This window comes from Phodopus roborovskii, unplaced genomic scaffold (assembly GCF_943737965.1).
Source record: "Phodopus roborovskii unplaced genomic scaffold, PHOROB, whole genome shotgun sequence".
Lineage (NCBI taxonomy): Eukaryota > Metazoa > Chordata > Mammalia > Rodentia > Cricetidae > Phodopus > Phodopus roborovskii.
This window is the reverse complement of record NW_026126558.1, coordinates 6,381,170-6,407,842: the sequence shown is the minus strand read 5'-3', so window position 1 is coordinate 6,407,842 and position 26,673 is coordinate 6,381,170. Positions and strand designations below refer to the sequence as shown.

At 50.5% G+C, this 26,673-nt stretch overlaps 1 protein-coding gene across 4 annotated transcripts in view; it reads right to left on the bottom strand.

Annotated features, from left to right (window-relative positions):
* The window catches only part of Cbfa2t3 (CBFA2/RUNX1 partner transcriptional co-repressor 3), a 74,546-nt gene extending 57,714 nt beyond the window's left edge, over positions 1-16,832 (bottom strand). For 2 of the 4 annotated variants that reach the window (XM_051201727.1, XM_051201729.1), the window contains exon 1: positions 16,570-16,830. In XM_051201727.1, coding sequence (XP_051057684.1) covers positions 16,570-16,645 — 76 coding nt within the window. In that variant the 5' untranslated portion in view covers positions 16,646-16,830. Of the gene's footprint in view, positions 1-16,569 lie in introns of all 4 variants that reach the window. The other 2 variants (XM_051201728.1, XM_051201726.1) reach the window with 2 other exon arrangements.
* Positions 16,833-26,673: the final 9,841 nt, after the last annotated feature.

Below are 26,673 nucleotides of genomic sequence, written 5' to 3'. Positions count from 1 at the left end.
TGAATTTCATCTGCAAGCTCTTGCCTTCTGATCACAGGCACACACACACACACACACACACACACACACACACACACACACACACTGCAACTTAAAACATATGCAAACAAAACCTTCCAGGCTGGAGACGGAGTTCAGTTGATAGAGTACTTGCCCACTAGGCACAAAGACCTGGTTAGAACTCCAGAACCTTATAAACTGGGTATGGTGGTGCGTGCCCGGAATCTCAGCACTCAGAAAATGATGGCCGGGGGATCAAAAGTTCAGAACAAAACAATCCTACCACCACCACCAAAAGCAAGCAAAAGCTGTCCAAAAGAAGCCTGCCAGTAAGTGCTTATAGCAAATTTTATTTGTAATTGCTCAAAGTTAGAAGCAGTGGATCAGTCACTGACTAGACTCCACTGCCTAGGACACATCAGATGCTGAATGTTATTCATTCCCAAGAAGATGAAACCCCAAGGAAACTCAAGTGTACCTTGCTGAGTGAAGAAGCCCATTGGAGAGGGCAGTTCTGTGTGACCCAACTCTAGCATAGCATCCTCCAGATGTAAAGAAGAAAAGGGCAGTGGAAAGATTCGAGGGACTGGCTTCTGACTTTTCTGCTCAGTTTGACCCCTTTGTCCTCTCCAACCCTGGGTCTGGTTTGAGAGCAGGTGTGGGTAAAGCAGGGAGGCTACTCTGGATGACACATTGATGGTGGACACTATCATTAGACATTTATCTAAATACAGAATACCCAACTCATAGAGGACCTCATTGTAAATGTGGGTTCTGGTCATAATAGCATGTCTGTGTCCCCTCCTCAGTTTTATAAGTGTCTGACACCAGTGCCACTGCTGATGTTGTGGGGTACAGAGGTCAGCTCTGCTCTTTGATTAGTCTCCCTGAAAATCCAAATCTTCTCTAAAAAGCTTGATCTGCTTATTTTAAAAAGCCTGGGAGACAAAAAATATAGACATCAATGACATTTTAAGCATCTCATGTAAATAGTAAAGGTTATGCTCAATTGAAAAGGCATAGGGGAATGGGCTCTGGTCTAGCACCTGGATTCTTATACAGCTCCTCTTTCCCTCAATGCACATTGATATTCTATTCAACAGGCTTAGCCAGATGCAATAGCCAGTGCTTATAATCACAGCATTTTGGAGCCACAACAGAAAGATAGTGAGTTCCAGGTCAGCCTAGGCTATAGAGAGACTCTGTTGAGGAGGAAGAGAGTGGGGAGGAGGAGGAGAGAAGAGGAAGAAAGAGAATGAGGAGGAGGGTTGAAATGAAGGAGTTCTGTGGTCAGGTATTCCAGGTATCACAGTGTGTACAAATCCAGGTAGCTGAAATTCCAGCTGTAGGTTGGACCAAAAACAGCCTCTGGCCAAGTTACCTCAAGGAGTGCAGCTCTAGAAAAAGCCACCAATGCCTCCCTCCTCTGTTGAGGTCTATGTGCTTTTCAAATGTCTCCTTGAGAATGATGCATTTCTGCAGACGAGGAAGCTGGTCCTGGGAGACTCAAGTCTTGTGGTGGTGGCTGGGATGGGTTATGGCTTCACCCAGAAACCCCACCTGGCTTCTGAATTTCCTGGTTCAGTCTCAGCTCTTTGGCTTCCCCACCCCTCTTGGGGCCATCTACAGCCAATTGTACAGTGTATGACAGTCCCAAGGAAGGAGGATGGACAGATGGGTGCCTCTGTCCTTTCCAGACAGCAGGAAACAAGTGTGAGCTTTTGGCAAGGAGGCAGAGATCAGAAGGGTTGGGACCAGGTGGAGAGGAGCAGAGTGGGTCAGAATTGGTGTTAGTGAGTAGGATGACACAGCATATACTGAGCAAGCTTCCAGCACAGGTCTCCCACACCAGCAACTCCTATCCTGCACTTAGAACTCCCGGGGCCACCACCTCTACACCCTCTTCTCCTGAAGTCAGAGAGGAGAGGAAACCTCCACAGACTTCTCTTCCTCTTGGAAGCACTGACAACCTCTGACTACAGAAAGACAGTGAGCTTCTCTTGTCTGTTAAGACCCCAGGGATGAGTTAGCTGGATCTGCTTCTCATCTGTATGAAAAAAAAAACCAACACCAAGATTTGGAAAATCATAGGAGCTAACAGTGGCATAGTCATGCTCTGCATGAGTGCTCACTCAGGGTGATGCTCACTCGGGGGCACTGGGGCCATCATTATGAAGAGATTTAAGATTGATCCAGAAAGTTAAACATTGGGATTCATCTACCAAAGTCTCTACTGTCTTTGACACTGCCTGTCACCCATCCTTAGTGACCGAGAAACATGACCTAGAACCCCACTGTGCTATGTGGACCCTCTAGTGGACAGAGAAGACCCGGGTCCAGGTTCTGTCACTGAGTGAAAAGAAGAGAGCAGGCTGTAGATTAGGGAAGACCCCCAAGGGGATGCCCTGGGGGAAAGGGCCACAGCAGCCCCAGGGGCCGAGTGACTGTACATGTCCCTTGAGTGCCCTGCTTTCTGCTTCTCTCATTTTGGAACCCTTTCTGCACATGGGAGCCTCTGAGCGGTTGCTCCTTTCACTCTCTTCTGGGCTGGAGGTGTATGTGTTGTTGTTGTTGGTGGGGTGACTTCAAGCCCTGGAATTAGTGGGAGCCACAGCCATACAGGTGTCAATAGGACCAAAGACAGGTCTTGTTCTCTTGTCTTGGCTCAGCTTCAGATAAGACACTGCCAAGCACACTAGAGGCAATCCATTGACATGCATGCTAACTAGTGGGGCATCATGTGATGTCCCCAGAGGTGTGGAGTTCTCTTGCAGACTGTATCAAGGGCCAGGCCCCACCGTGAATAAATATACTATGTATTACCCCTTTCACTTGCAAAAAATCAACTTCCCATAGCTAAAGAATACAATGTAAAGCACAAGACGCTACAAACACTAGCAGATAAGAGTGTCTGTAAGGTTTATAAGTCAGCACAGAACCTCAAGAATGACACATCTGACTGTGTAATGGTGATAGCTTCTGTACTCCCCAGGGCCCTGAGTCACCCTGAAAGATGAGAAACAGGCTGGGACTGAATGCTACAATACATAAAGAAGGAAGAGAAAGCAGCAGGGTTGTGGTGGGTTTAGTAAAGCCCTTGCCATGCAAACATGAGGTCATGTTAAAAAAAAAAAAAAAAAAAAAAAAAAGCCAGGTGTGGTGACCTGTGCCTGAAATCTCAGATTTCTGGGATTCACTAGCCAGCCAGCGAAGGCTACTAAGCAAACTCTGGGCCAGTGAGAGACCCTGTCTCAAAAAGAAAGGTAATGATACCCAAGGTTGTGCCCTGGTAGCCTCCACATGTTCCCATACACACATGCAGACAGGATAGATAGGTAGATAGATAGATAGATAGATAGATAGATAGATAGATAGATAGACAGATAGATAAAACCAAATGCAAATAAAAATACAAATTGGAAATGTGTTTGTATAGGTAAATCCCATGAGAAGATAGAATGGGGATGACCCCTCCCAGGGTCATCTGTTTCTCCACTCCTCTGCCTTAAGCTGGGGCTCCCCTAAACCTGTGTCCTTACCTCCCCTCTTCGTCTGTGTCTGTCTATGGCTTTTCTGCTCACTGCTCTGCTCTGTCCTGGGGTCCACTGCTTTTCTGCTCCTGGAGTGCAGTACCATTGCATATACTCACAAGTGGCTTCATCTCATTTCATGCCACTCCCCAGGCAGTATTCTTACTTTATATCTTTTTTTCCTCTTTAGAATATGTTATACATGTGCTTTGTTCTACTGTCCTGTTTCTGCTTTTGTGGATAATATACATACACACATTCTTGCTATATAGCTAGTCTTGGCTGGCCTAGTGCTTTCTATGTAATCTTGGCTGGCCTTAGAGGCCTTAGAGGCAATCTTCCTGTTTCAGGCTCCTGAATGATAGGATTACAGGTATGTACAACTATATTGTCTCTATTTTTGCTTTTAAAAACATTACTAAATTCTGGCTTGCAGACCCCCCCACCCAGTAATAATCAATGGGACCACCTGCCTTGATGACATTCAGTACCCCAGCTCTGTGGCTTCTCTGACCCTATTTCTTGGCCTTAAGAGGGCACTTCATTCAGATAAGGGGGGTGGTGACCATCTGGCCATTCATAGTCCTTCCCTGGGATTGTTTTGACTAATAGGAAGGGAAGGCATGCCTCTGGTTCTATATGGGAGGTAATAGAAGAGTTGCCCAGGGCCATCTGAAGGACACAGAGCAGAATGGACAGGGGAGGAGAAAGGGCAAGGACAGACAGCCTCCTGTCACAGATGCACTTGACTGACTCCCTGGAGCTGTTTAGTCCCAGAAGCCTGAATAACCCTCACCTGGCTGTCCTTCTACTGCACACTTAGAGCTGAGTGGCTCCTGTAACCCAGTGCCTGCTGTGATGGGAACAGGCTTGCTGGAAGCACATAGAAGCCACCACAGCTCATCCATCAAGCTCAGGCAGCCGATGATCTCCCGACCCACAGTGTCTGTTGCTGACAGGCCGTTTGTTATCACTGGAGCCAGGCCTGGTGGTGGGAGCTTCTCTCTCCATCCATCTCTACATGGGAGAGTGTGACATGGGGAGGTTGGCGCTGTCCCCTCCAGCTCCAGATAAGGTCCAGCTCCTGAGATGCCTCCTCCTCACCCCTCCCAGCTCCAGTTCCATAGACGCTCTATCTAGAACATTTTGCAGACATACATTGTCCGTGCTGTTTCTGCTCAGCCTCAACATATCCCATGGGAAACATTCCTCTGTCCTGTCCCCATGATCATAGATAGATCTGTGATTCTTCTTGGCTCAAATGAGGCCCCCAGCATCAGAACTTATGGCTTCCTTTTCTCCACTGGATGCTGAGATGCAAAATGTCATGACCCCATCAACACTGAGACTCTGCAAGAATGGTGCTATTGGACAAAAATCATGAAATAAATAACCGTTCATGGATCCAGCCTGACATGATCTACCTGTCAATCATGTCCCTATCTTTTCAAGCAATGACAGAGGAGAGGATACTGTTAACTGTGATCAGGTTGGGGAGTCACTTCCTATGTTTCTCTTAGTACTTGATCTGTACCCCCATAACCCCAGTGAGTCCACAGACTAATCCTGGACTCTCAGCCATGGGCACAGAGAAGAGGGAGCAGTTCACAGGCACTGACCTGTGTCTAGGGAGAGGAGTTAAGACATCACAGTGTTAAGAGACCTCAGAGCTCCCCAGAAACTCACTGACTTTGCATGAAAAGAAACTGAGCCTTGGAGAGGGAAAGGCCCTGGGGCAGGGGGCTTGCACCTCAGACTTCCTAGCTCTCTAGGTCAGGCTCTACTCCACCCAACTTCCCTGCCCCTTAATCTTATGAGACTGTCTTCTGCAGGCCAGAAGGGCATGTGGCCAGAGTAGCCGGGAGCCTCTATAGGGTTCTTGCGTCAAATGATTCAATATACTCAGGGAAACCCTGTCCAAAGGAGTATGGGAGCTGCCCCACCTGTCTATCCTTGCCTTCCCAGGGTGCTTTGCAGCTGAGGTGATCATTTGCCTGGTTGTGGGGTTAGAGCTGGGGCTCTAGGGTATTGCTTGAGGATGAAAGATCAAGATATAATGACAGAGGAGCCCCGCCTCCTCTCTTGATCTGCCTAGGTACCATCATATCAATAAGGGAGGGTAAAAAAGACAAGAAACAAGGACTGAGGTCTGGGCATCACCATACCAGTCACCTCATGGGAGGTCACATAGATTGTGTGGTTTCTGTTCCTTCTTGGAGCTTCTAAGTGTGCTGAGGACAAGGCCAGTGGTGGAGGGCTGATGATAGTCACTCTATGGAGAGTGATTATGTGCCTGGAGAGCTGGCCCTGGGCTCATATGTCACTCACTGGATGTGTTGCAGACCTGAAAATGTGTGTGGTGGGCAACACAGTCTGAGGTGGGGGAGGGCAGCAGGGAACTGTCAATGAGCTGGGGGCCCGTAGACTCAACAGTTTTAGGCCGTGTGACCATCCAGGGACAAGGCACCTGTCACTGCTTTTCAAGGCCCAGGACCGTAATTTCTGTCTATTGAAGTTGTAATTTACCGCTGGGAAAATAAACATTTGCGTTTGTTTGGCTGACGACATTCCATGAATGTTAATCCAAAACCCTGGGTTTTGCTGAGGGGCTGACTTCCCTCCCTCGCCTGGCCTGGGCTTAGTCCAGCTTCTACAGCTGCTCCAGGAACCCCATTTTATCTACAGCCTCAGTTTCCTTTAGTGTGCTGAGGGTGTCAGAGGGTTGGGTTAGTCCAGTGGTACCACCATCTTGGCCAGAGCTGGCTGTCATACCTTCCTATGTTGCAAGAGAAGCTGTCTGTGGGTCTGGTGAAGTTTGGGGTCCTATCTGGGGTTGTAGGGGCACTGCCTGTATGGACCGGTATTAGTTGGCAGGTGAGCATATGGAGGATAGGATTAGGAAAGCCAGAGGCAGAAGAGGGGAGGACTACCCCAATCCCTACCCTGTGTGGTTAACACCTGTACCCTCCCTCTGTGCCTGATACAGTATTTTAAGATGAAGGTCTGTTTCTGAGTACTGAGATGCATGGTACCATCAACTGACGACACATGTAAACCTCGGTGTGACACAACCATTGCTAGGTGTCTCCCACAGAAAGTGATACCCTCCTCTAAACATCCCTATGCTGCCACCAACTTCAATGCCCCCAGTCACAGAGCATGTGTGGGCAGGGGTCTTGAACTAAATATAAAGGAGGATGTGAGATGAACATTAGCATTTATCTCTGTTTCCTGGTTGCAGATGCAGTGTAACCAGATGCCTTATGCCTCTTATCTCCAAGACTTCCTTAAGCTTTCGTCAGGTATTTTGTCACAGCAATGGGAATGTAAGTAACAAACACCGGAACTCGCTATGTATCCCAGCTAGCCTGGAACTTGTAGCCATCCTCTTGCCTTTGCCTTTTCAGTCTGGGGACACACATATAACCATGCCCCAAATCTGAGGCTTGGAGCACCCAGGTCAACCTCGAATAGAGGTCCCTTAGGGCGCTGATGCTCCAGTGGGGGCATCCAAGGCCAGCTGCCCATCAACACTGCTAGAGGACCCATGACAGGTGCTTGCTTTCCTCCTACAGAGTTTTCAAGCTACAGGTCTGGAGACCCAGTCAGTGTTCTTGGAGGAGGATCCTCCAAGATCCAGAACCAGCTCCACCACCCCTTACCTATCACCGCCCGGGCAGGGGGGAGGGAACAGGACACCAGGCACTGTCAGGGCTGACCTATCCACATTTGTAATTACAGAGTGTAAATGGAGTCAGAGCTTTGTGTAGGGACAGTGATGCCCCTCCAGGTCCAAGGCAGCGAAGGTAGCCAGATCACAATGTTACCTCCTACCATGTCACATCTTCACACTGCCATGAGCATTGTCTTCACTGTCCTCATTACACATAGGTAAACAAAGACTTACTGAGGAAGGCATGCAGCCTGTAGGTGGTGGGGCTGGGTTCTCCTCCCACCAAGAGTAAAGTGCAGACAAACGAGAGAAGAGTCACAGTCTGCTGGATTGAATGCTAATTATCTGCAAAGGAACGAAACACTGATACACCACACACAAGCAACCCTGAAAACATGGCACCAGGTGAAAGAAGTGGGAAGTAGAGGCCTGAATGACACATGTCTGCAACAGGGAACTCTACCAGAGACAGAGAACTGGTTAGTGGTGGCCAGGGAAGGAGGGGACAGGGAGTGATGCTCATGGGAACAGAGCTTCTTTTAGGAAGCTGCAAACGTCCTGAGAGCATGTGGGCAGAGGTGTGTACTGCACTGAGTATATCCTGGTGGTGGCATCTGAGGCATAGTGTGAGAAGTTGCGGGGGTTGGGGGGGGCGTTAGAAAAGCTTCAGGAAGCACCTTGGAGCCACTGGCTCTCTGATTGCTCAAGGGTGATCTGGGGGTGCAGCCTCTTCAAGGCAAGGTGGCCCTGCCTGAGGGGGCTCTCTGGGTGTGGCTGGGATCTAAAATAACTGTAGGGCCTGAAACTTATAGGGAGAAGCTGAGGGCAGTGTGGCTGCCAGGGGGAGAACTGTTCCAGGAAGGAAAGGAGAAGTTGTCTTGGGGTGTGTGTGCTGAGGGACTGTGGTAGAGCCTGGGGGGGGGTGGACAGAAGCAAGATGGAGGGATAAATAGACCTTACGTTCTGGCACTTTTCAGCTTCTGTGTGTCTCTTTGTAGTAGACTTCAAGGGCAGAGAGGTATTTCTCCATGGCTCACACTGGATACTGAGTAAGCAGTTTCTGTGCTGGACACTATCACACAGGCCCATGACTGGTGAACAGGCGCTGAATGGACCATAAATGGCCTACATGGAGAGCCAAACACTCTGTAGACAGAATGGACCCCTGTTGTGGGGAGTAAGTAGAAGTCTGAAGACTGCGATTTCTCCCCAAGCCCAACCTTTGCCTCCTGTGCTTCTATCTTTGTCCCTGCTAGAACATGGATACAAAATCTGGAGGTAGAACATCCACTTTGTATCTAGAAATCTTCCAGCAAGAGGCTAGTAAAGCAGACAGTATGAAGACACCTGAGTCCCAGATGGGTATCATTGCTCTTCCAGCTGGATCATGTGCCTTTGGGCATCCCATAAACTGTGTACAACAGTTCAATTCATCCTGTTTAAATCAGGGGCCAGATCTTTCCTGGATAGAGTTTCCAGACAGGAGATAAAAATAAAAGATGCTTTATTAATCATCCATACATCCACCCACCCATCCATACATCATCTACCCATCCATTCACAACCAATCCATCCTTTCATCTATCCCACTTATCATCTACCACCCATCCATCTATTCATCTATAATTCATTTATCTATCAACCGTCTATCCTCTATCCATCCACCTGCCACCATCCTCTATCATCCTCTATCCATCAATCTGTCATCTATCTAAACACTCACACATACATCATCCATCCATCCACTCATCTGCCCATACTTCGCTGAGCACCCTCACCAAGGTCCTATGTATCCACTGGTTCAGAAAGATATTTGCCACACGATGCTGACCTGGATAACAGTCTATGTATGTGGCTACTATAATACTGTCATATCTATTATGGGTTGTGTGGCACTTGCCAATGCATGACTTTGTGTGGCATGTGAGGTGCTCTGACCCTGATCAGCATGGCTGAGTGGTAGAGTTCCAGGCATAATTAACCTGTGAAAATTCCAGTGAACTATTGTCATTCCCTAAAAGAGAAACAGCCAAAGTTCTTGTGTGACCAAGCTAAGTGAGACCAATTTGTAATTATGTGAACAAATAATTGTAGAGACTGTGCATCCAAAGTTAAAAAGTACTACGGAGCCCACTGGCTTTTGCAATGAGCAACCCCTCCCCCACTGGCCAACTGCTAAACATGTGGAGGGGAGGCCAGGGCCTGCACAGAGAGTCCACAGAAACAAGGTCAGAATTCCCCTTGACCACCCACGCAGTAGAGTAAGCAGCCCTCTCTCTTCCTTCCGCCTTAGGCATAGAGTTGAGGTGATTCCCACAGGCCACTGTGTAGACTTTCCCAGGTCCCTAAGCCCATTGTGCACTTGACTGCACAATCTCAAGTGTTCACCATCCATGTCAAACCTGTGAGTCTCCCCCAAAGTGCCTTAGTCAGAAGCTGCTGATAAGCAGGGTACTGGGGTAGATCACCCTATGCAGGGTCAGAGGACATTTGTGAGTACCTGCCAGTGTGCACAGCCTGATAATAGGGCTGTGTGTCCTTAGAACTCCGCTTCTCTCCCACTCACTCAGTACAGGTAGGTATCCTCCATGTCTCTCCCATACCTGGGCCAGGCAGACTATAGCCCAACCTGTCCATCCTCACCAGGAATCCACCCATACTTAGTGCCTCGTACCCTCTCCTGAGGAACTGTGCCAGGGCCTGCAGGATCACCAACAATTGTTAATGGGCCACTTATATGGCACAAAAAGTCTCTCTGAATGTGGGCTATGGTCCTGCATTTCTGTCTTACCTTGGCACTTGGGGCCACACAAACCAGGGACCTGTCCTCTACTCCCATTACCACCCTTTGAGTCCAATCAATTTCTCCTGACAGCAATAGCCATGGGACTTTGGATTTGGGCCTCTGCTAAAGAACAGGATGTGGCCTGCTGTCTGCTCTTGCCCCTGTGTTTGGTTGTGGGCACAAGCAAAGGAAAAGGACCCTCATCTGGGTCATTCTCAACAGGGAAGCAGAGAAGGAAACATGTGCTATGTCCACCTGAGGGACCAGCAGCCTCCATGGGAACCAGTGTGGAGCAGCAGAGAGCATAGGACATAATGCTCTTAGTGTGACAATTTAACACTACAGTGTCTCAGAGAAATGCTGCAGATAAAATGGAAGTCCTTATGCCCAGCATAGTTCTGAGTGCTGGCACTGTCCACTTGGCTAGCTTGTGTGGAGCTCGGCGAGAACTGGGTAGTTATTGTCTCCACTTTACTAGAGAGAACTGGCTATTGCACAGGAATGTCTGCCTGGTATCAAGAGCATTAGAAGGGTTCCATAGAGCAAGTGGGACAGATGGAGATACACAATGTAGCGGGGAAGGCCAGAGCCAACACAGCAGCCTGCCCCGGCCTCTACTTCATTACCCGAAGGTGTGTGTGGAAACCTTCTTTCATCATAGGATGGAGCAGTGCGGAACAGCAGCTGAGGCCCTGGAAGTGCCAAGGGACATTTTCTGAGAAACCCCAGATTCTGGTAGAATCACACATGCCCAGTAGGCCTTGCTGTCCTTGGAGCACAGGTGCACTGGACCAGGAGCTGCAGCAAGGGGCTTTGTAGACACAACATGTGGCCTTCTGACCCCCTCAAGCAGCTCTCTTCTTCCCCCTCCCCCACAGCCGGTACTTTCCAGATACTCAGAGTGCACCTGGGCTGGAGGGTGGGGTGGACTCCCAGTTCCTCTGGCTTTGGCAAGGCCTTGCGGCTCCTCCCCATGTGTTTAGGATCAGTCCCAATTCGGTGGGAGCTGGGGACCCTAGGAAGTGATGAGGGAGAGATAGGGCTGATATGAGGGGGCCAGGCACTGTGCCAGGGTGGGCCTTTCCTCACCCAGTTCCAATCCAGGCTCACCAGCTGTGTCACAGCCAAGTGTGGGAGCCAGTGGAACTGATTTCCATCTTTAACGTTTGCTTCCACCTTCACACTTTATAGACCAGAAAGCCCAGCTCACCAGCATACTGATCTATGTGGCATACTCTCTGTAGCTTGGGGGCCCAGAGACATGGGCTAAACCTAGCCCATGGAGCCAGGACATAGGCTGTATCAGGATGAGCCTGGCTTCAAGAGGCCCTGAGTTCAGCTGCTGATCTAGTACGGGCTCTGTTCACCTGCCTCTGCCCTCACAGGGTGTCCCAAAAAGTTTTGGGGCATCTCCCTCCTCATGCAGAAAGGAAGCTTCCTGTTCTTGTCCCGCCCCCTCCCAGGGCTCCACTCTAATGACCCTCAGTTGCGAAACCAACTTGAAGTTCGGTAGTGAATGAAGACCAAGACAAGGTTCCCAGACAGACAAGGGCTTCTGTCAGGGTATTGTTGTTGGGCTCTAGCAGGGCAGCTTTGCCCTGTGACGCTATTGCCATCGGCTGGGCTTGAAGGCATGACTGGTTTTCTAGGAGCAAGCAGAGCCCTGTGGAGCCCAGTTTAGGGGTATAACTGTTGAGATCAACCTCCCACACAGAGGAGCCGCTGCCCAGGGGCCCGTTTTTTTTATGAAATTCCTCCTCACTTCTTGTTTTCTTTTGTAGATGAGTCCCAGACAGAATCCCTGACTCCCCAGATGAGTCCCTGAATCCACCCTGACCTGGATTTGCAGTTTGAGTCTGGGCAGGCCATTTGGCTTTTCTGCGTGCTGGTGTCAGGAAGGGAACATGGGTTTGTTAGGTGATGGTCTGATGTCAGCTCACTACTGTGTAGGTGCTTCCTCTCTCTGTTTCTGTGTCCTCCTCTGTAAGCAACATGGTGACAGGAAGACAGGAAATTGAGGGAAGAAACTTGAGTTAAAGGCTGCTGCTCTTAGGCCTCCGAGGGAGAACACTATTCTCTGTGCCACTGTGTTCTCCCACTCATGTCCTCCTGGGAAGATGCCCCTTGACTGGAAGACGCTACTGTGTCCCCTGTCCCACTGCCTTGGAGGAAGCTGGAATCTCCTTGCTGGGAGTTCAATGTCTCCAGCATCCTCACTCACCTAGAATGCGGGATAGATTGCCCTGATCTTGCCAGGCGGGAGGCCAGCAGTGGACACAGCAGAAGGGGTATCTCCCTGCATCTGTGACCAAGAAACCACGTTCTCCCTCCTTTCCCTGCAGTGTAGACCCTGGTAACATTTGCTTGTCCTGCTGATATCTGCCCAACCTATGTTTTGTGGGCTTGTCATGGCTGCACCTCTCCATGGACACCCCTTTACCTTTTAGCACTAGGCACTCCTGAACACACCCGTCTCTTGGTCTAGGCAGCCTGAGACCCAACCTTATGCAACCAAATGTGACTGAGAGGGACAGACGACATATCACATATAAACTTAGGAAACACTGTGGGGCTCATCAGGTGTAGAGGAGCTGCAAGGGGCAGAGTGCAGCTGGAAAGAATGGGTGTTTGCAAAGCAGCCAGACGGCAAGAGGCCCCCACAGGACAGGAGGGAGGGATGGGCTACACACTTAGGGCCAAGGACCCAGGGAGCACCCTAAGGGTGCCTGTGTCTATCAAATCCATCACTCTTCCAATGGACAGCAAGCAGTTCTGCTAGGTTAAGAGAGTTGCAAGAGCCTCCCTGGACAGGGTTCCTGCCCTTCTGGGTGGCCATCCTGGGCCAGGGAGACATACACCTGGGAATTTCATGGAGAATTCACCAGCTTCCATGTGGTCTGACCTTGGGTCCATCACCATGTTCACAACACCTTCTCCATGGGGTTGGTGTAACACTTTCGGAGAGGTCGCTTTCTCTCCTCCCTTGGCTTCTGAGGTGGACAGCTCTAGATGGAGCCCAGGATGGGCATTCCTGCAGGCTCAGCAAAACCTGCTGGGTGCCCTCTGGAGCCTCTGTATCACCTTCTGCTATCTCTCAAGGCTGGGTGCAACCTCACATAGAAGCTTCTGGAAGCATAAGGCCAGCAAGACAGAGTCAGAGGTGGAGTCTGTGAGCCACCATGCATTACTTTGGGCTTCTGAACATGTCAGGCCTGAGTAAGGAAGAAGGGCTGGAGCGTGAGGGCGGAGCTCATGCTCACAGCACAGGACAGGACCTGAAGCCTAACAGGAAGGAAGGACACTATGAAGGTGCTTTGGCACAACATGGGTCAGAGGTCATCTGCACATCACACAGACTTGAGTCAGAAGCCACCATCACCTTATGCAGATGCTGGTCAGAGGTCATGCTTACTTCACACAGATATGGTCAGAGGTCGCCTCATTTCAAGTAGATGTGGGTGAAAGATCACAGTCACTCACACAGATTTAGGGCAAAGGTTACCACTGTGTCACTGTTAACTCTCTGCAGATTTCCCTGAGCCCCACAGTCCCTCTTTTTGGGACATGTCACCTCAGAAGTTTACTCCCATGTTAGCCTCTTTTATCAGTCAAGAACCTGCCTCCTGCATCCCCCGCAAAGCTTGGTTCCCACTAACAAGCACAGAGGCTGGCAGCCTACACGGAGGCTAAGTGTGAAGTGGCAATAGTCATGGGCTTCTATGTTGGTCTTTACTGTGGCTGCCCTGGGGATGTGCTCTGTGCCCCTGGCAGCTGGTGCCCGAGGAATCTGGTTTATCCCTTAAGGGGGCAGCTGGGATGTACAGCAGATCCTCTGGCCAGTACTCCCTCCATCTTGCACCTGGACTAGGATCATCGAAGCCCAGGCAGAGAGGCAGAGATGCCATAGCTCTACCATAGATGAGGGCTGCCTGGATCTAGCAGGGTAGAAGTTCTGGTGGAGGTGTGACTCTGTAACTAAGCCCCTCATTCACCCCTTGTTATCACAGGGAACTGTTTCCAGGTACCAAGTCACTCATACAAATTGACCCAACATTTGCACAGAGCCTGTGTGTGTCCTGTGCGTACTGAATGATGTGACAGCCGACACAAGTAGGCAGACCTACACAAGCAGTTACAAGAGATTCGGTTCAGATGTGTTTTTCTCCAACATCTTCCACCCAGGCTTAGTAGAATCTATGCATGAGGAAAGAACCCCTGGGCATTCAAGCATAGTGATAGTCTGGGAGAAGGAGGAGGAGGGGAGGAGGGAAAAGGGGGAGAGCAGAGCAAGGGGGGAGGGGAGGAAGAAGTAGGAGAAGGGAATGTGTAGTAGAATCCAGCCAGCCCAGGGTTGGGCTCAGAGCTCAGTATGGGTCATGAGGCCCAGGTGTCCTTGCTGCCATTGTCCCTCTGCACTCTGCCCCTCCCTCCCCTGCTTGGGCTCCTCCACTTAGTGACATCTCCTGCTCAACTAGGCCTCATGTTGTTTCTCTAAAGCGATACCAGAAAGCCTGACTTAGTTGCTCCCTGGGGTTCACTGCCTGAGCCTTCCTATGAGGGTGGGGGCTAAATCCACCTGGATCTTCTAGCTGCAGTGTCTGTGAGTGCATTTCAAGGTTTCCCTATATGGTACCCCGTCCCCCCCCCCCCATTCCTGGAAGAAAGTCACCATCTGACCTAAACCTTCAAGACTGGCAGTGGTCATGCTGCTCCTAGTAGGCATCTAATAAACATGAGCCTGCAAACACTGCTCTTGATCTGCTTCTGGTCCTCTGCACTCTGAGGTCTGCAACAGACTGGGATGCCACACCATCATCCCGATGGGTGGGATTGCCCCTGCAATGCTGACTCCTTGTTTCTCACCCTGTCACAGGGACAATGAAAGTCCTTGTCCTTGCCATAGGCTTCACCCATAGCCCTCCATGAGGGCTCACAGCAGATACCTCCCCTGTTGCCATTAACCATGAGCACAGCCTAGGGTGTTCTATATGTACTGGCTTTGTAGAGAAAGAGATTGTTGGCATTCAGTTTCAAGCCTCTCCACTCTTGCAATGATTTGAACAGAACCAATTAACCCATGTTCTATCTCCAAGATTTTCACAGATTCCTGGGGGGTTTACAGAGGACCCAGAAGCTTCTTAGTTACCTATACCTGCCAAAGAGGCCCAGCTCCACGCTGCCTCTGGTGGTGTTTAATGGCACTGCAATGTCCTACGTTTGTCTACTTGGGTGGAAGTTGTTTTTAGGGAGCATGGTATGCACAAAGTGACCTTGGGGACATATTAAACTGGAGGATGGGTATTCTGTCAGAGACATATACAGACTGTCTGCTCTCGACACCCCCTTCCCACCAACACCACAGCTGTATTGCTGACACAATCAAGTTCACATATACCTTGTGGCCCTGAACTTCTAGGCTACTGTTCCATCCAAATCACACAGTGGCCTTTCTTCCACCTCCAGCTCGGCTCTTGTCTCCTTCCCAGTCTCAGAGGAACTGTGTGAGAGACTGGGGTAGAGGGGGAGGAAGGGCCTGACCCGGGGCAAACAGCAAAGGAGACGGATCAGGCTGCAGCTCTCAGGACAGTGGATCTGAGAGGGCATCCTCTGAGGTAGGCAGCTCCCTTACACCCACCTGCAGGATATTCACACCTGGGTCTGTGAACAATTACTTATTCACAGGTGTCTTTGAATCTCTTCAAATGGCAGAAGCCAAGAACCACACATGTTGTTTGGGAAGTTGGGTCATGTATACCCGGGCACCATCATTTGAATCCTCTATGTCTCTGGATACATGGGGGTTTGATGTTGGGGCCTTGAGCCAACTACAGGTTTGGACTAACATCCCTGTGGTTTTCTCTACAGAAAAGGGTGCTGCAGGCCCAGGGTCTGGACATGAATTTGTCTGCCACAGCAAGAATACTGTGGGACTCAGAAGTGTGGGTTCAGGAAAGTTCCAAAGTTGCCTGGAGTATAACCACGTGGTTGGCTGTGAGCTGGGGATAGAGCTACCTGCTTGTATCTCTGAGTCCCTGGAGTTCTTGGAGTGGGTCAGAGATGTAGAGGAACTTGGCAGCTTTCTGAGTCCCCTTCCTAGAGCCAGTAACTCCTGAGGGTGAGAAAGGTCCTCATTTTCCCCACCGTCCTGCTGGAAGTAAATGCTCATGTAGCTGGGCCTGTACTATCCCTGTCCTGCCCTCCTCATCTAGCCTGCATTGAGGCTTTGTATCTGGAAGCATCTTTGACACCCCCCCCCCCCCGGCCTCTAGCCTCAGTCCCCACTGTAGAAGACACAGCCCATTCCTTCTAACACAGAGCCAGGCACCTGCCTCTGGGTGGGGCCAGGACTCAGGCTTGGCACCTGCCACGCTCCTATGGGGCCACCTGCCCCAGCTGTGAGGGACGCTTCCCTGTTGGTGGGGGGACTGTGTTGATATTTGAGGTAGGTCAACACAGCCACGTTGTCAACAAAGTTGGGCACACGAACGGCAGCTTGGAGATGTCACCTTCCTGTCACCTGCCCCACCTGTCCCAGCTGCTGTCTCTCCAATCCTCCCCATTCCTGACCCCCAGCCTCTTACCTGGGCTGCCATGCCGAAGACCCCGGGGTCCTGAGAGTAATGCCCCACTCTCCAGTGTGGTAGATGCCTGGGACATGGAGCTGCAGATGGAGCAGGAGACTGATGGGTGCCTGGTGCTGGGGTGAGATGGCTTCCAGAAGCCACCCTGAAGCACCTTCTTGGGCTTCTAGGGGTCTGGAAAGAACTGGAGGGGTGGGACCACTTTGCTGTCTTGGCACCCGTGCCTCTGTTCCTCGGAGGCCCCAGGCCTTTCTAGTCACTCCTGCGGGCAGAGCTGGGTTGTAGCCCTGGACAGAGGGTGGGAGGCTGCAGGGCCTCATGTGACATGGGGCGGGCTTGGGGACAGAATGGGGGAGGTCCTCCTGCAGCCTTCAGGGGTGAGGCAGCCAGCTGTGTCACAGTGATAATGCGGTGGGGGTCGGGGGCCTGCAGCTGTGCCCAGCGCTTCCTCGGCAGGAACCATCTGCCCAGCTACCGGTTCTCCCTCCACCGTGCCATTCCGGTTTGACTTTCCAACAACTTCCTTTTATCCAGCCTGCAGCCCAGCAACCTCCCACTGGACCCAGTCTGGTGTGACTCTTGGAGTGTGTTTCCTCCACCCTGGGGTAGTGTCCATCCTGGCCAGAGAGAGACCCTGGCTCATCTGCCTCTCTGCCCATGGGGTATAGTCCTTCCTGTGGCCTGGGAGGTCCAGAGACCCCGCCCACTTTGCCTGCCTTCAGCCAGGCTTTACCAAAGAATCCCCTTCTATTTGTCACCCAGTGAAATGCTATGGGGGCAGAGTCAGGAGTGAGCCTGGTCAGGCCTCTGGACAGCCTCCTGCCCACGCAGGGCTCAGGTGGATTCTCTGCACCTTCAAAGGTTCTCTGGTCACCTGTGCCCTCCAAGAATCTCCATTGTCATCTTAGGCTTAGCCTTGAACAGGGTTAGGGTCACAGTCTCCCAGCTGGGGGCAACACAATCCTATACCAGCTTTGCCATGGGGGAACTTGAGCCAAATAAGCCACATGTAGGCAGTGGGCCCTTCTGCCTGGCAGCCCAGAACTTGCTGGGAAGCCTGTCTACTTGGCAGTAACTCCAGGCCCTTCCCCAGTTGACTCCTAGAAGAAATAATGTCATCATAGGTTTAGGTTCCAGAGAAAGCCACGTATTAAAGGGTGATGCCTACTGTTAGGTGGCTTCACAGAAAGGAATAGTGTTCTCTTAAGCCTGGTGGAGGTTCTCCGGCATGGTCTTAGGATGCCACTAGGATCTCTATGCTTTGCCTTGATTTAATATTTAGGTTGTTTTTGTACATAGTTGGTTACTAAAAGCCCCATGTCATCATGATGTTATCATCTTGGCATTTGAGTGTCTTGAAGTTAAGGGTAGACTAGCTACACATTTAGAACTTGAGTTGGAGACTTCTGGAACATGGGATCTGCTTGCCCTCTCTTCCAAGCTGGCTGACTGATCTCTTCAAGGTTTTGGGAGAGAGGACCTTGCTGGGAGCAAAGACTGTCCACCAGTTTCACCATGCTTGCTGTATTCTGATGAGGTTGGAGTAGGGGATCAACAGAGGGTATTGGATTTTGTCTGTTTTATTAGCAGTGCCAACAGTCCCGCTGGGCCAGGTTCCTGGACCTTTTGGAAGGCAGAGGCCATGGTCCACAGCACCAGTACTCTTGAACCAACTGTCCCCAGTATATCAAAGTGAATGAGCCAAGGGAGGTTTTGGATTAGGGGCAGTGAGGGGCTTGGGTAGACAGCCCCACACCCAAGAGGCAGCAGGGCTGGATCCTGGGTGTGGCTGGTGGGAGCGGGTGACTCCACCTCAGCTCTAAGGCAGATGTTCCCTGGCTTGCACCTGTGGGGCCCACAGATGGGACACTTCCGCTTTCAAAAGGAGGCTCTGAATTACTTATTGCTCTGTCCTCATGCTTTTCCAATCAGCCGGTCTGACAGAGGTGGCGTTTGAAAGAGAAGAAAGTTGCCCACAAGTGGGGGGCTGCCCCAGCACCTGAGGGTAATCACTATGCCCCGAGGAGGGCAGTTGATGCTTGTGGGGAAGTAGACGTTGATTGTGGCTTTCTGAGCTGGGTGGTCCAATAGATAAGGAGTGGGGAAGGAAGTGGCTGCAGAGGGCTTGAGGGGGTGGTGGTTCCCTGCAGAAACCATGGCTGTCTGTAGTCTGCACCTACCCTTATGCCAGGGCTTGGGGGCTCCCTCTAGTACCCTCACATGCTTCCCATGCCAGGTTAGCAAGATGTCAAGATGGCTTCGCTTCTGCACTTTGGGAGACAGCTGACCATCAAAGCCCCCAGATAATGTGACTGAGTGATTCCAGATTGAGATGCAGGCAGGCTTCCTTCCATGTCTTTGGGAATTTGCATTCTGGCCAGAGAGCTGGGAGTAGGTGTACAGAGGCTGTGGAGATGGGGATAAGGAGACACAAGTAGCTGGGTATTGTGGCACATGCCTTTAGTACCAGCACTCGGGAAGCAGAGGCAGACAGATCTCTCTAAGTTCGAGGCCAGCCTGGTCTACAGAGCTAGTTTCAGGACAGGCTCCAAAGCAATATAGAGAAATCCTGGAGAGAGAGAAAGAGAGAAAGAGAGAAAGAGAGAGAGAGAGGAGAGAGAGAGAGAGAGAGAGAGAGAGAGAGAGAGAGAGAGAGAGAGATTATTGTTTTTTCTCCTAGTTTATGAGAGTCAATGACTGCTGGGTAGATAGATAGACAGATGGATAAAAACATGGGGCTATTCAAGTCTCATAGCAACCCACTTTACACAGAAAGGACAGGTTCAGCAGGTTGATGTTTCTAATCACTAAATCCTGGAAAAAGGGCTGTAAGTCCCAGCCACCCCAGAATAGGAGGACAGCGACATGTGCAACAGCTGCATGTGAGCTGAGTAGCAGGCCATCAGCCTCTGCTTCGAGGTCTCAAGAGAGGTGTGTTTAGTTAGGGTGCATAGCAGGAACCATTCACCTGGGTTCCAGGTGAGCCTGGCCCGCTGGCCACTGGCCCTGCCCAGCACAGGGTGTGGCTGAGCAAACGCAGAACCACAAAGCAGGTGATGCAGCACACGGCTGGGTGACACGTGGAAATCCGGGACAGGGACTGTGATTATCAGATATACATCTGCAGAGGACAAGCCTGTTTTTGGGTCTATCTAGGCTTCAGTGTAGTCTGGAATTAATCTCAGATGAGGAATGGGCTAGAATTTGGGTCCTCATCTTTTGGGGGTTTGCTTACACCTTTGCTATCTGGTAAACTCCTCAGCCGCTTCTGAAGGTGTTTCAGAGACCATAAATAAATCCACCAAACCGCACAGGAAGTACATCTGCTGAGCACCTGGATGTGCTAGGCCTGCCTGTGACCTCGTAGAACCCCCTCAGCCTCTGGTCAGACACAACTGTCATCATTGCTGCCACTATCACATCACAGGAGGCTGCCCAGCTGCTGTGAGAGGGCTGGGATTTTCCAACTAGGCTGAACCCAGACTGGTGAGTCTGGACGTGTCTGTAACCCTTCCAGCCACAAGGTCCTATCTACCTCTGCTACTGCTACATCAAGACTGGGTCTCTCAGCCTCTACAGAACAGGAAACTGGGGTTCCCCAAGGGAGAGGCCAGGCTCTATACAACCCAGCATACCATGCAGTGACCCTCAAGAGGCAGGCATCCTGAGAGCCTAGATGCCTGCCCATCTGTGGGGGAGCCCCTTCAGAACCCACTTTCCCTTTAAGGGGCCAGTGTGCAGAGCGGCCCCTGGTTTCTGTATGACTGTGAGGTTGGGGCTGGAAGCTCACCCTTATTGTGGAGCTGCTCTCCTCAGCAATCTGCTGTAATTTCACTTCCTTTGAGCCTGGGAAGCCAGAAGTGCAGCTGGCCTGGGCAGCAGGTGTCCGAACCACAGGAGCAGAAACTGGAGAGCCTCCCTTAAGCATGGACACTGTTTCCTTTGTATTTTTCACTCCTTCTATCATCTTTTAGTGTTGGGGGCAGCTTAAGAGAGAGTGGATTGGGTCTAGACAATGTACTCATGTTCTAGAACATTCTGAATACTCTGTTGCCTATAGTCTAATATGTGGAGTGAAAGAGCAGCCATGGAACCTGGTGCTTGTTGGCCAGCTTCCCTTGGGGCCTCCAACCCAGGCTTCACAGCCACACTAAGGGTACCGCCCTTCCTCCTGCGGGTGGGCTGTCTGCAGGTGTGTCGCGGTCATAGTGGGCCCAGCAGGCCTGGCCAAGAGGATGACTGGTGTTCTAGGCACCTGGAAAGATTTGGGGGGAACTCTTAGAGTTACCCCTACTATCTGATTAGTCACTAATGTGGCTAGCTAGGTTTTCTCCAGAAGCTGCCCCCTCGGTGCCAACCAGCACTACAACCAATGTCTACAACACCACCACTGACATGACCTTAGAATTAAATGGAAGAGAATTTAACTTCTATCTGCCAAGAAAAAAAAAATTTTTTTTGCATTGCTTCTTTTAAAACGAGGGTTCTAGTAACATTTTTTCTGTGCTACACATACAAAGTTAGAGGATATAATGCACATGTGCCAGCCCTCACTTTCACCAAATCTGTAAACCCATTTTTAGATAAGGCCTCAAGTAACCTGGGCTGGCCTCCAATTTGCTATATGTAACTGAGACTGGCCTTGAACTCCTGATTTTCTTGCCTCTGCTTCCCAAGTGTTGGAATTATGGGCATGCACTACCATGTTTGGATTTTAACTTAACTTTTTAAAACATCAAGTAGGGCTGGTGAAATTGCTCAGTGGGTAAAGACAATTGCCACCAAGCTTGATAACTTTTGCTGTTTAATGTCTGGGACCCACATAGTGGAAGGAGAACTCTGTACTTTTTCATTCTCTGATCTAGAGAAAGAGAGAGAGTAAACTATAATAAAAATGTAAAATCAGCGTTGTTGTCCCCACTCCACCCACGGTGTCCCATGTCCTGTGTCTGTACCCCTCCTCTGCAAGGTCCAGTGTGCACAAATGGGCTGCTGGCGCTCTCTGGCCCCCTTGTTGGTTATCTGGTTTCAAGAAGGTAGTACACTATGCACCTAGCCTGCTGCTGGTGTCTCTCGCTTAACTTTAGAGTTTGGAGTTCATCGTAGGGTGGCTGTGGAGGGTTGCTTTCCCGAGGCTACAAATAAACTACTTTCTTTTTTCTCTTCAACTTAAGCTTTTTCGTCAGCATACAGATTCCAGCTGCAGAGTTCTCCAGAGAAGTGACTCTCTGAACCCCTTGGGGCTCAGCCAAGCTCCCTGAACATTTACTGTCCATGTGCCTGCACAGGGCTCGAGGCAACCTGGGTTCATACCACCTTGGAGCCTCAGATTGTTAGGGTTCCCAAACCCTGTCTTACTCTATCTCACTCCATCGTGTTCAATACAAGTTCCAGACACTACAGGGGGATGAAGGCAGAGGGCCAGAAGGGAGTTCAGGCACCCCAAGGTGTGCTCAGCCATGACAAATGTCCTGCTGAGACAGACACCTGGGGGCACTTGAATCTGTTCCCATAAGCCCTCAGGGGCTGAGGTCCAATGGATGGACCTGCAGGCTACATGGGGGAGGTGTCAGAGAGGGAGCCCAGGGCTCTCTGGCATGACTTGGTTTTCTAGGACACATGCTCTCTGACCCTACCTCATGCCTGATGTTCCTATTGAAGGCCGCTGGGTTTCTTGTCTCTCCTGCCCTAGTTCCTTCTCCTTAGGAGACCATGAGGGCCAAAGGAAGCCAGACTTTGCACCTGTCTTACTTAGTCATTGCTCTATTGCTGTGAAGAGACACCATGACAAAGGCAACTTATCAATGAAAGCATTTTATTGGGGGTTTGTTTAATAGTTTCAGGTTTAGTCCATTATCATCATGGTGGCTACATCCCGATCCCAAGACAGACAAAGAGCTTCAAAGATCATCCCTAGTGACACATTTCCTCCAAAAAGGCCACACCTCCTAATCCTTCTAACCCTTTCAAAAAGCTCAACTTCCCTGGTGACTAAGCCTTCAACTGTGTGAGCCTATAGGGGCCGTTCTTGTTCACACCACTACAGCATTTCTCTATCTGTAGCGGAAAGACCTAGAATTGGGCACAGGTGATGTTGTGACAGCTCACATTATGCTAGGATAATCCCCAACAATTCCATCACCTCCCTTACCCTTATAGGGGGAGGTCCAGCTCTGCAACTGTGGAGTTGTTTGCATTTTCTAGAATTTTCTGTCAGAATCAACACTAAGTAGTTCTCACTCTTCCTCCTTTCCTCCCTCCCTCCCTCCCTTTCTCCTTCTCTCTCTCCCTCCCTTCTTCCCTATCTACCTCCCTCCCTCTCTTGCTTTTACAGTTTCATATATCCTAGACTGGCCTTGAACTCTTGGTCTTTCTGCTGAGATGATAACTGTGTGCCATCATATCAGGTTTATGCAGTTGTGGGGCTAAGTCAGACTTTGTGCACTATAGGCAAGCACTCTACCACCAGAGCTGCCCTATCCTGAACATCTCTTTTGTCTGTATCCTTCTGTGTCAAGCGGTATTCCATGAATGGCCACTCTGTGTCTCATGCCACATCTGTAGATATTGGTGGTTTAGGGTTTGATCATCTTGAAAGAGAGGGACTCTATGCCAGAGGGACTGAGCATATCTATGTTCATCTCTTCACTCTTGGGAACCAAAGCTCTGCTGTATCAATCTTCACAAACCTGCCCTGAAGGTGATGTTCCCTGTTGCCCCAGGTGGCCACCCTGACAGTCACATCCCTAACCTAAATAACTGTTCATTTTCCTCTAGGGGCACTCCCCAGCTTTCCTGGGCCTCTGGTCAGGCTGCCTATGGCAAGTTGATGTACAATGGGCTGTGACCCTGTCCTAGGTTGCTGGAACTCTCTTCATGTGCCACATGAAGACAGCAGAGGCTAAGAGAGGACTTGCCTTGCTGTCCCTACAGCCCATCTCAGCAAGTGTGAAGGGCAGATCCCATTGTAGTTTAAGCTTCCAGCTTGACAAAGAAATGAGGACCTCAGCACCATGGCTAGGTTCTTTGGGGGTTCATTCTTATTCCTGACCTGGGGGGGGGGAGGCAGGAGGCAGGGTGACTCCTCCCCAAGCTTCCCCCTGCCTCCTCCCTTCCTCTTTGGCTTCCCCTGCATTCTTGGCCTCCCCCTGCTTCCTCACAGTATTGAGTAACTAGCAGAAAGCAGGGTCTTGTGCCTGACTCTTTCCCACCAGCTCCTTTGTTCCCTTGAGAACTTCACTCAGAGCTGCTATTGCTCTGTCCACCCTTTCCACCGCAGTGACACAGGGTGGCCCATCTGCCTGGTCTTGGACTGGCCCATAAGCCTTTGTGAAAAGGTTTATTTTTCCTCCATCCAGGAATATGGTGGGGTGAGCTGGCCACTACTCCAGGGGAAGCTGTGGTGAAACAATGGAAACCAGAGCCAATGCTGAACCCCTGGGATCAATCATGTCTGAAACACCCCTGGATGTCAGTGTTCTAGTACTGAATAATCCTCCATGGGTACAGTTACCAATGTATATATGCTGTGGACACTTGCAGCCAGGACAGTGTGGTTGCACAGGTGCTGTGGTTAGAAACCACTGTTTGTATCACAGTCTTTGTGGACAGGCTGACTTTGGCTTGACCTTGTCACCTGCCCCTGACCCCCTTCAGGCAGGCCAGCCTGAGGTTGTGGAGCCTATACGTGTCCTATATCAAGCTCGGACATAACTCAGGACTACTGGCCACACCATGGAGGGATGTAGGTGTGCCTCATTGTACTGGGTGTTGGATCCACTGAAGCTGGAGTTACAGACAGTTGTGAGCTCAACATGGGTGTTGGGACCAGAACTTGTGTTCTCTGGAGGAGCAGCAAGCACTCTTAACCACTGAACTATCTCTCTAGCCCTCTATTGTGCTTTCTAACCTAGGAAATCTCATTGCACCTTTGCTGTGGTCTGTCTTAGAAGCTGGAGCACACTGACCCCACTACTCAGTAGACAGGGTTCTTTTCATGGAAATTTCATGGAAATTATGCCATGTCTCCTTTAAGAAATAAGGAAACAAGGCAATAAGTATCTGGGGCTGTCCTGGACACACACAGGTGCATCACTAGAAGTAAGGTAGGGTGGGGCTCCTGTCACCCACTGAGCAGAACCCAGATCAGCACATGATCTGTGTCCCCCAGCATGGTGTGCATACCACCTGCTGGGCTGCTGGTGGCACCTGGATCACTCTGGCAGTGGAGGGAGCCTTCAGTAGAGGGAACAAAGCATTCTGGGTTTCAGAAGACAGAGACAAAGACTGCAGGAATGTGGCTACAATCTAGGGATCGCCAGGGTTGCCAGCAGTTCCTGGGACCTGGAAGGGGCAGGAAGGTGCATCAGCTTAGCTGTGTAAAAAAACACAGTAAGGTTCCTTGATTCTGGAGCCTGGAGTTTCAAATCAAAATGTGGCCAGGCTGGGTTTCTGGTGAGGCATCTCTCAGCTTTGCTGATGGCCACCTTCTGTACTCTCCTCAGGGTTCTTCTTCTGCGTTCCCACAACCAGATGTTGTCTCTGCACCCAGTGGTGCCTCAAAAGCATCTGAGTTGGATTAGGATTGTCGCTTCCTTGTGGGCCTCATTTTATTTTATTTTTTATTATTCTAAACTACGTGTGTGTGTGTGTGTGTGTGTGTGTGTGTGTGTGTGTGTGTGTGTGTATACGTAAATGCACTGCCTGAAAAGGCTAGAGGCAATGGATGCCCCTGAAGCTAGAGTTATAAGAGGTTGTCTGTCACCCAGTGCAGGTGCTGGGAACCAAACAGAGCAGGATAAGGTCTTAACTACAGGGCTATCTTTCCAGACCCTGTGGGCCTCATTTTAACTTCATTACTTAGAAGTTCTGTCTGTATATTTAGAGATCATCTACACACAGGCAGGCAGGCAGACAGACAGACAGACACATACACTCTTCTATATACAGGAGGTCCTGTGAGATCATGGGGCAACTTCAGCAGAGGAATTTGGAGCCCAGCTCAAGTGAGGTGTTACTCTATTCCAAAGCTTTGAGTGTGAGTATCCTGCCCTCATCCTGATCTCAGACATGACTTCAGAGTGGGCTGTCTCCCCACACCCCCAAAGCTGTGGTCCTCCATGATGGTGGCTACAGGACATTTTCACAACAGGGCCCTGTGGTGGTTACTGTTGAAAAAGGAAATAGAGGTATGAGTGACCACTGGATATTAGTAAATCGCTGAACCCCAGAGTTCTATATCCTGTGTGCTCAGCCCACCCCATCCTTTAGACCAACATTTCTCAAGTCCTGTCCGGAAACTGGAAACTGGAAGCTGCTGAGGGTATAACCTTTGGCCCAGGAGTCAGATATCACTACAAGAGAGACAGGGGGGGAAAGCAATTGATGAAATAGCATGGCACAAGATGGCTGCAGAGAAAATGACTTGGACTATGGCCCGAGAAATTTGATATGATGTTAGGCAGGAAAGGCTTATTGGAGAGGTGACATGAACCTGCAGTCCCATGTGAACTACACATATTCTGTGGGAATCAGCTTGGAGCAATGCCAGGAGCAGGTGCAAAGGCCCCGGGGCAGAGTGCCTTGCAGGGTAGGTGGCAGCCAGCCAGCCCTGGGTTCTTGTTCACTCTGGGCTTTGTGGATTTGCTGTTGCTGCTGAAGTAGCACCGTGCCTCCCAGGTGGTGAGGACAGACGCCCAGGCTGGCTTGAGGCAGAAGCATGGCACACTGGGACATATTTGGATGTAAATATTTTCAGCAGAGAGAGCAGCTGGGAGATGGGGCCTCATCGGGAGCGTCTCTGTGGAAGCCTGGAGTCAGGGCCAGATGGCTTCCTCCCAACTGTACCACCATCCTCAGGAGGCTGTGAGGCAGGCAGGGTGGCGAGGCCAGGCTGTGCCTGTGGAGTGAGTTCCCTGTGCACAGGCTGCTGAGAGCCTGGTAAACAGGCTTGGGTTCCAGCCTGCCCTTGGTTGGATGCACTCACCTCCCTTACCTATTTATTACAGGCTGCACCTGCTGCCCTGGATGTGAGGACTCAGTGAGCATGCATGCAAGGAGGGACCTCGGCAACCCAGCTAGCGTGCTGTACACATCCCTTGACAC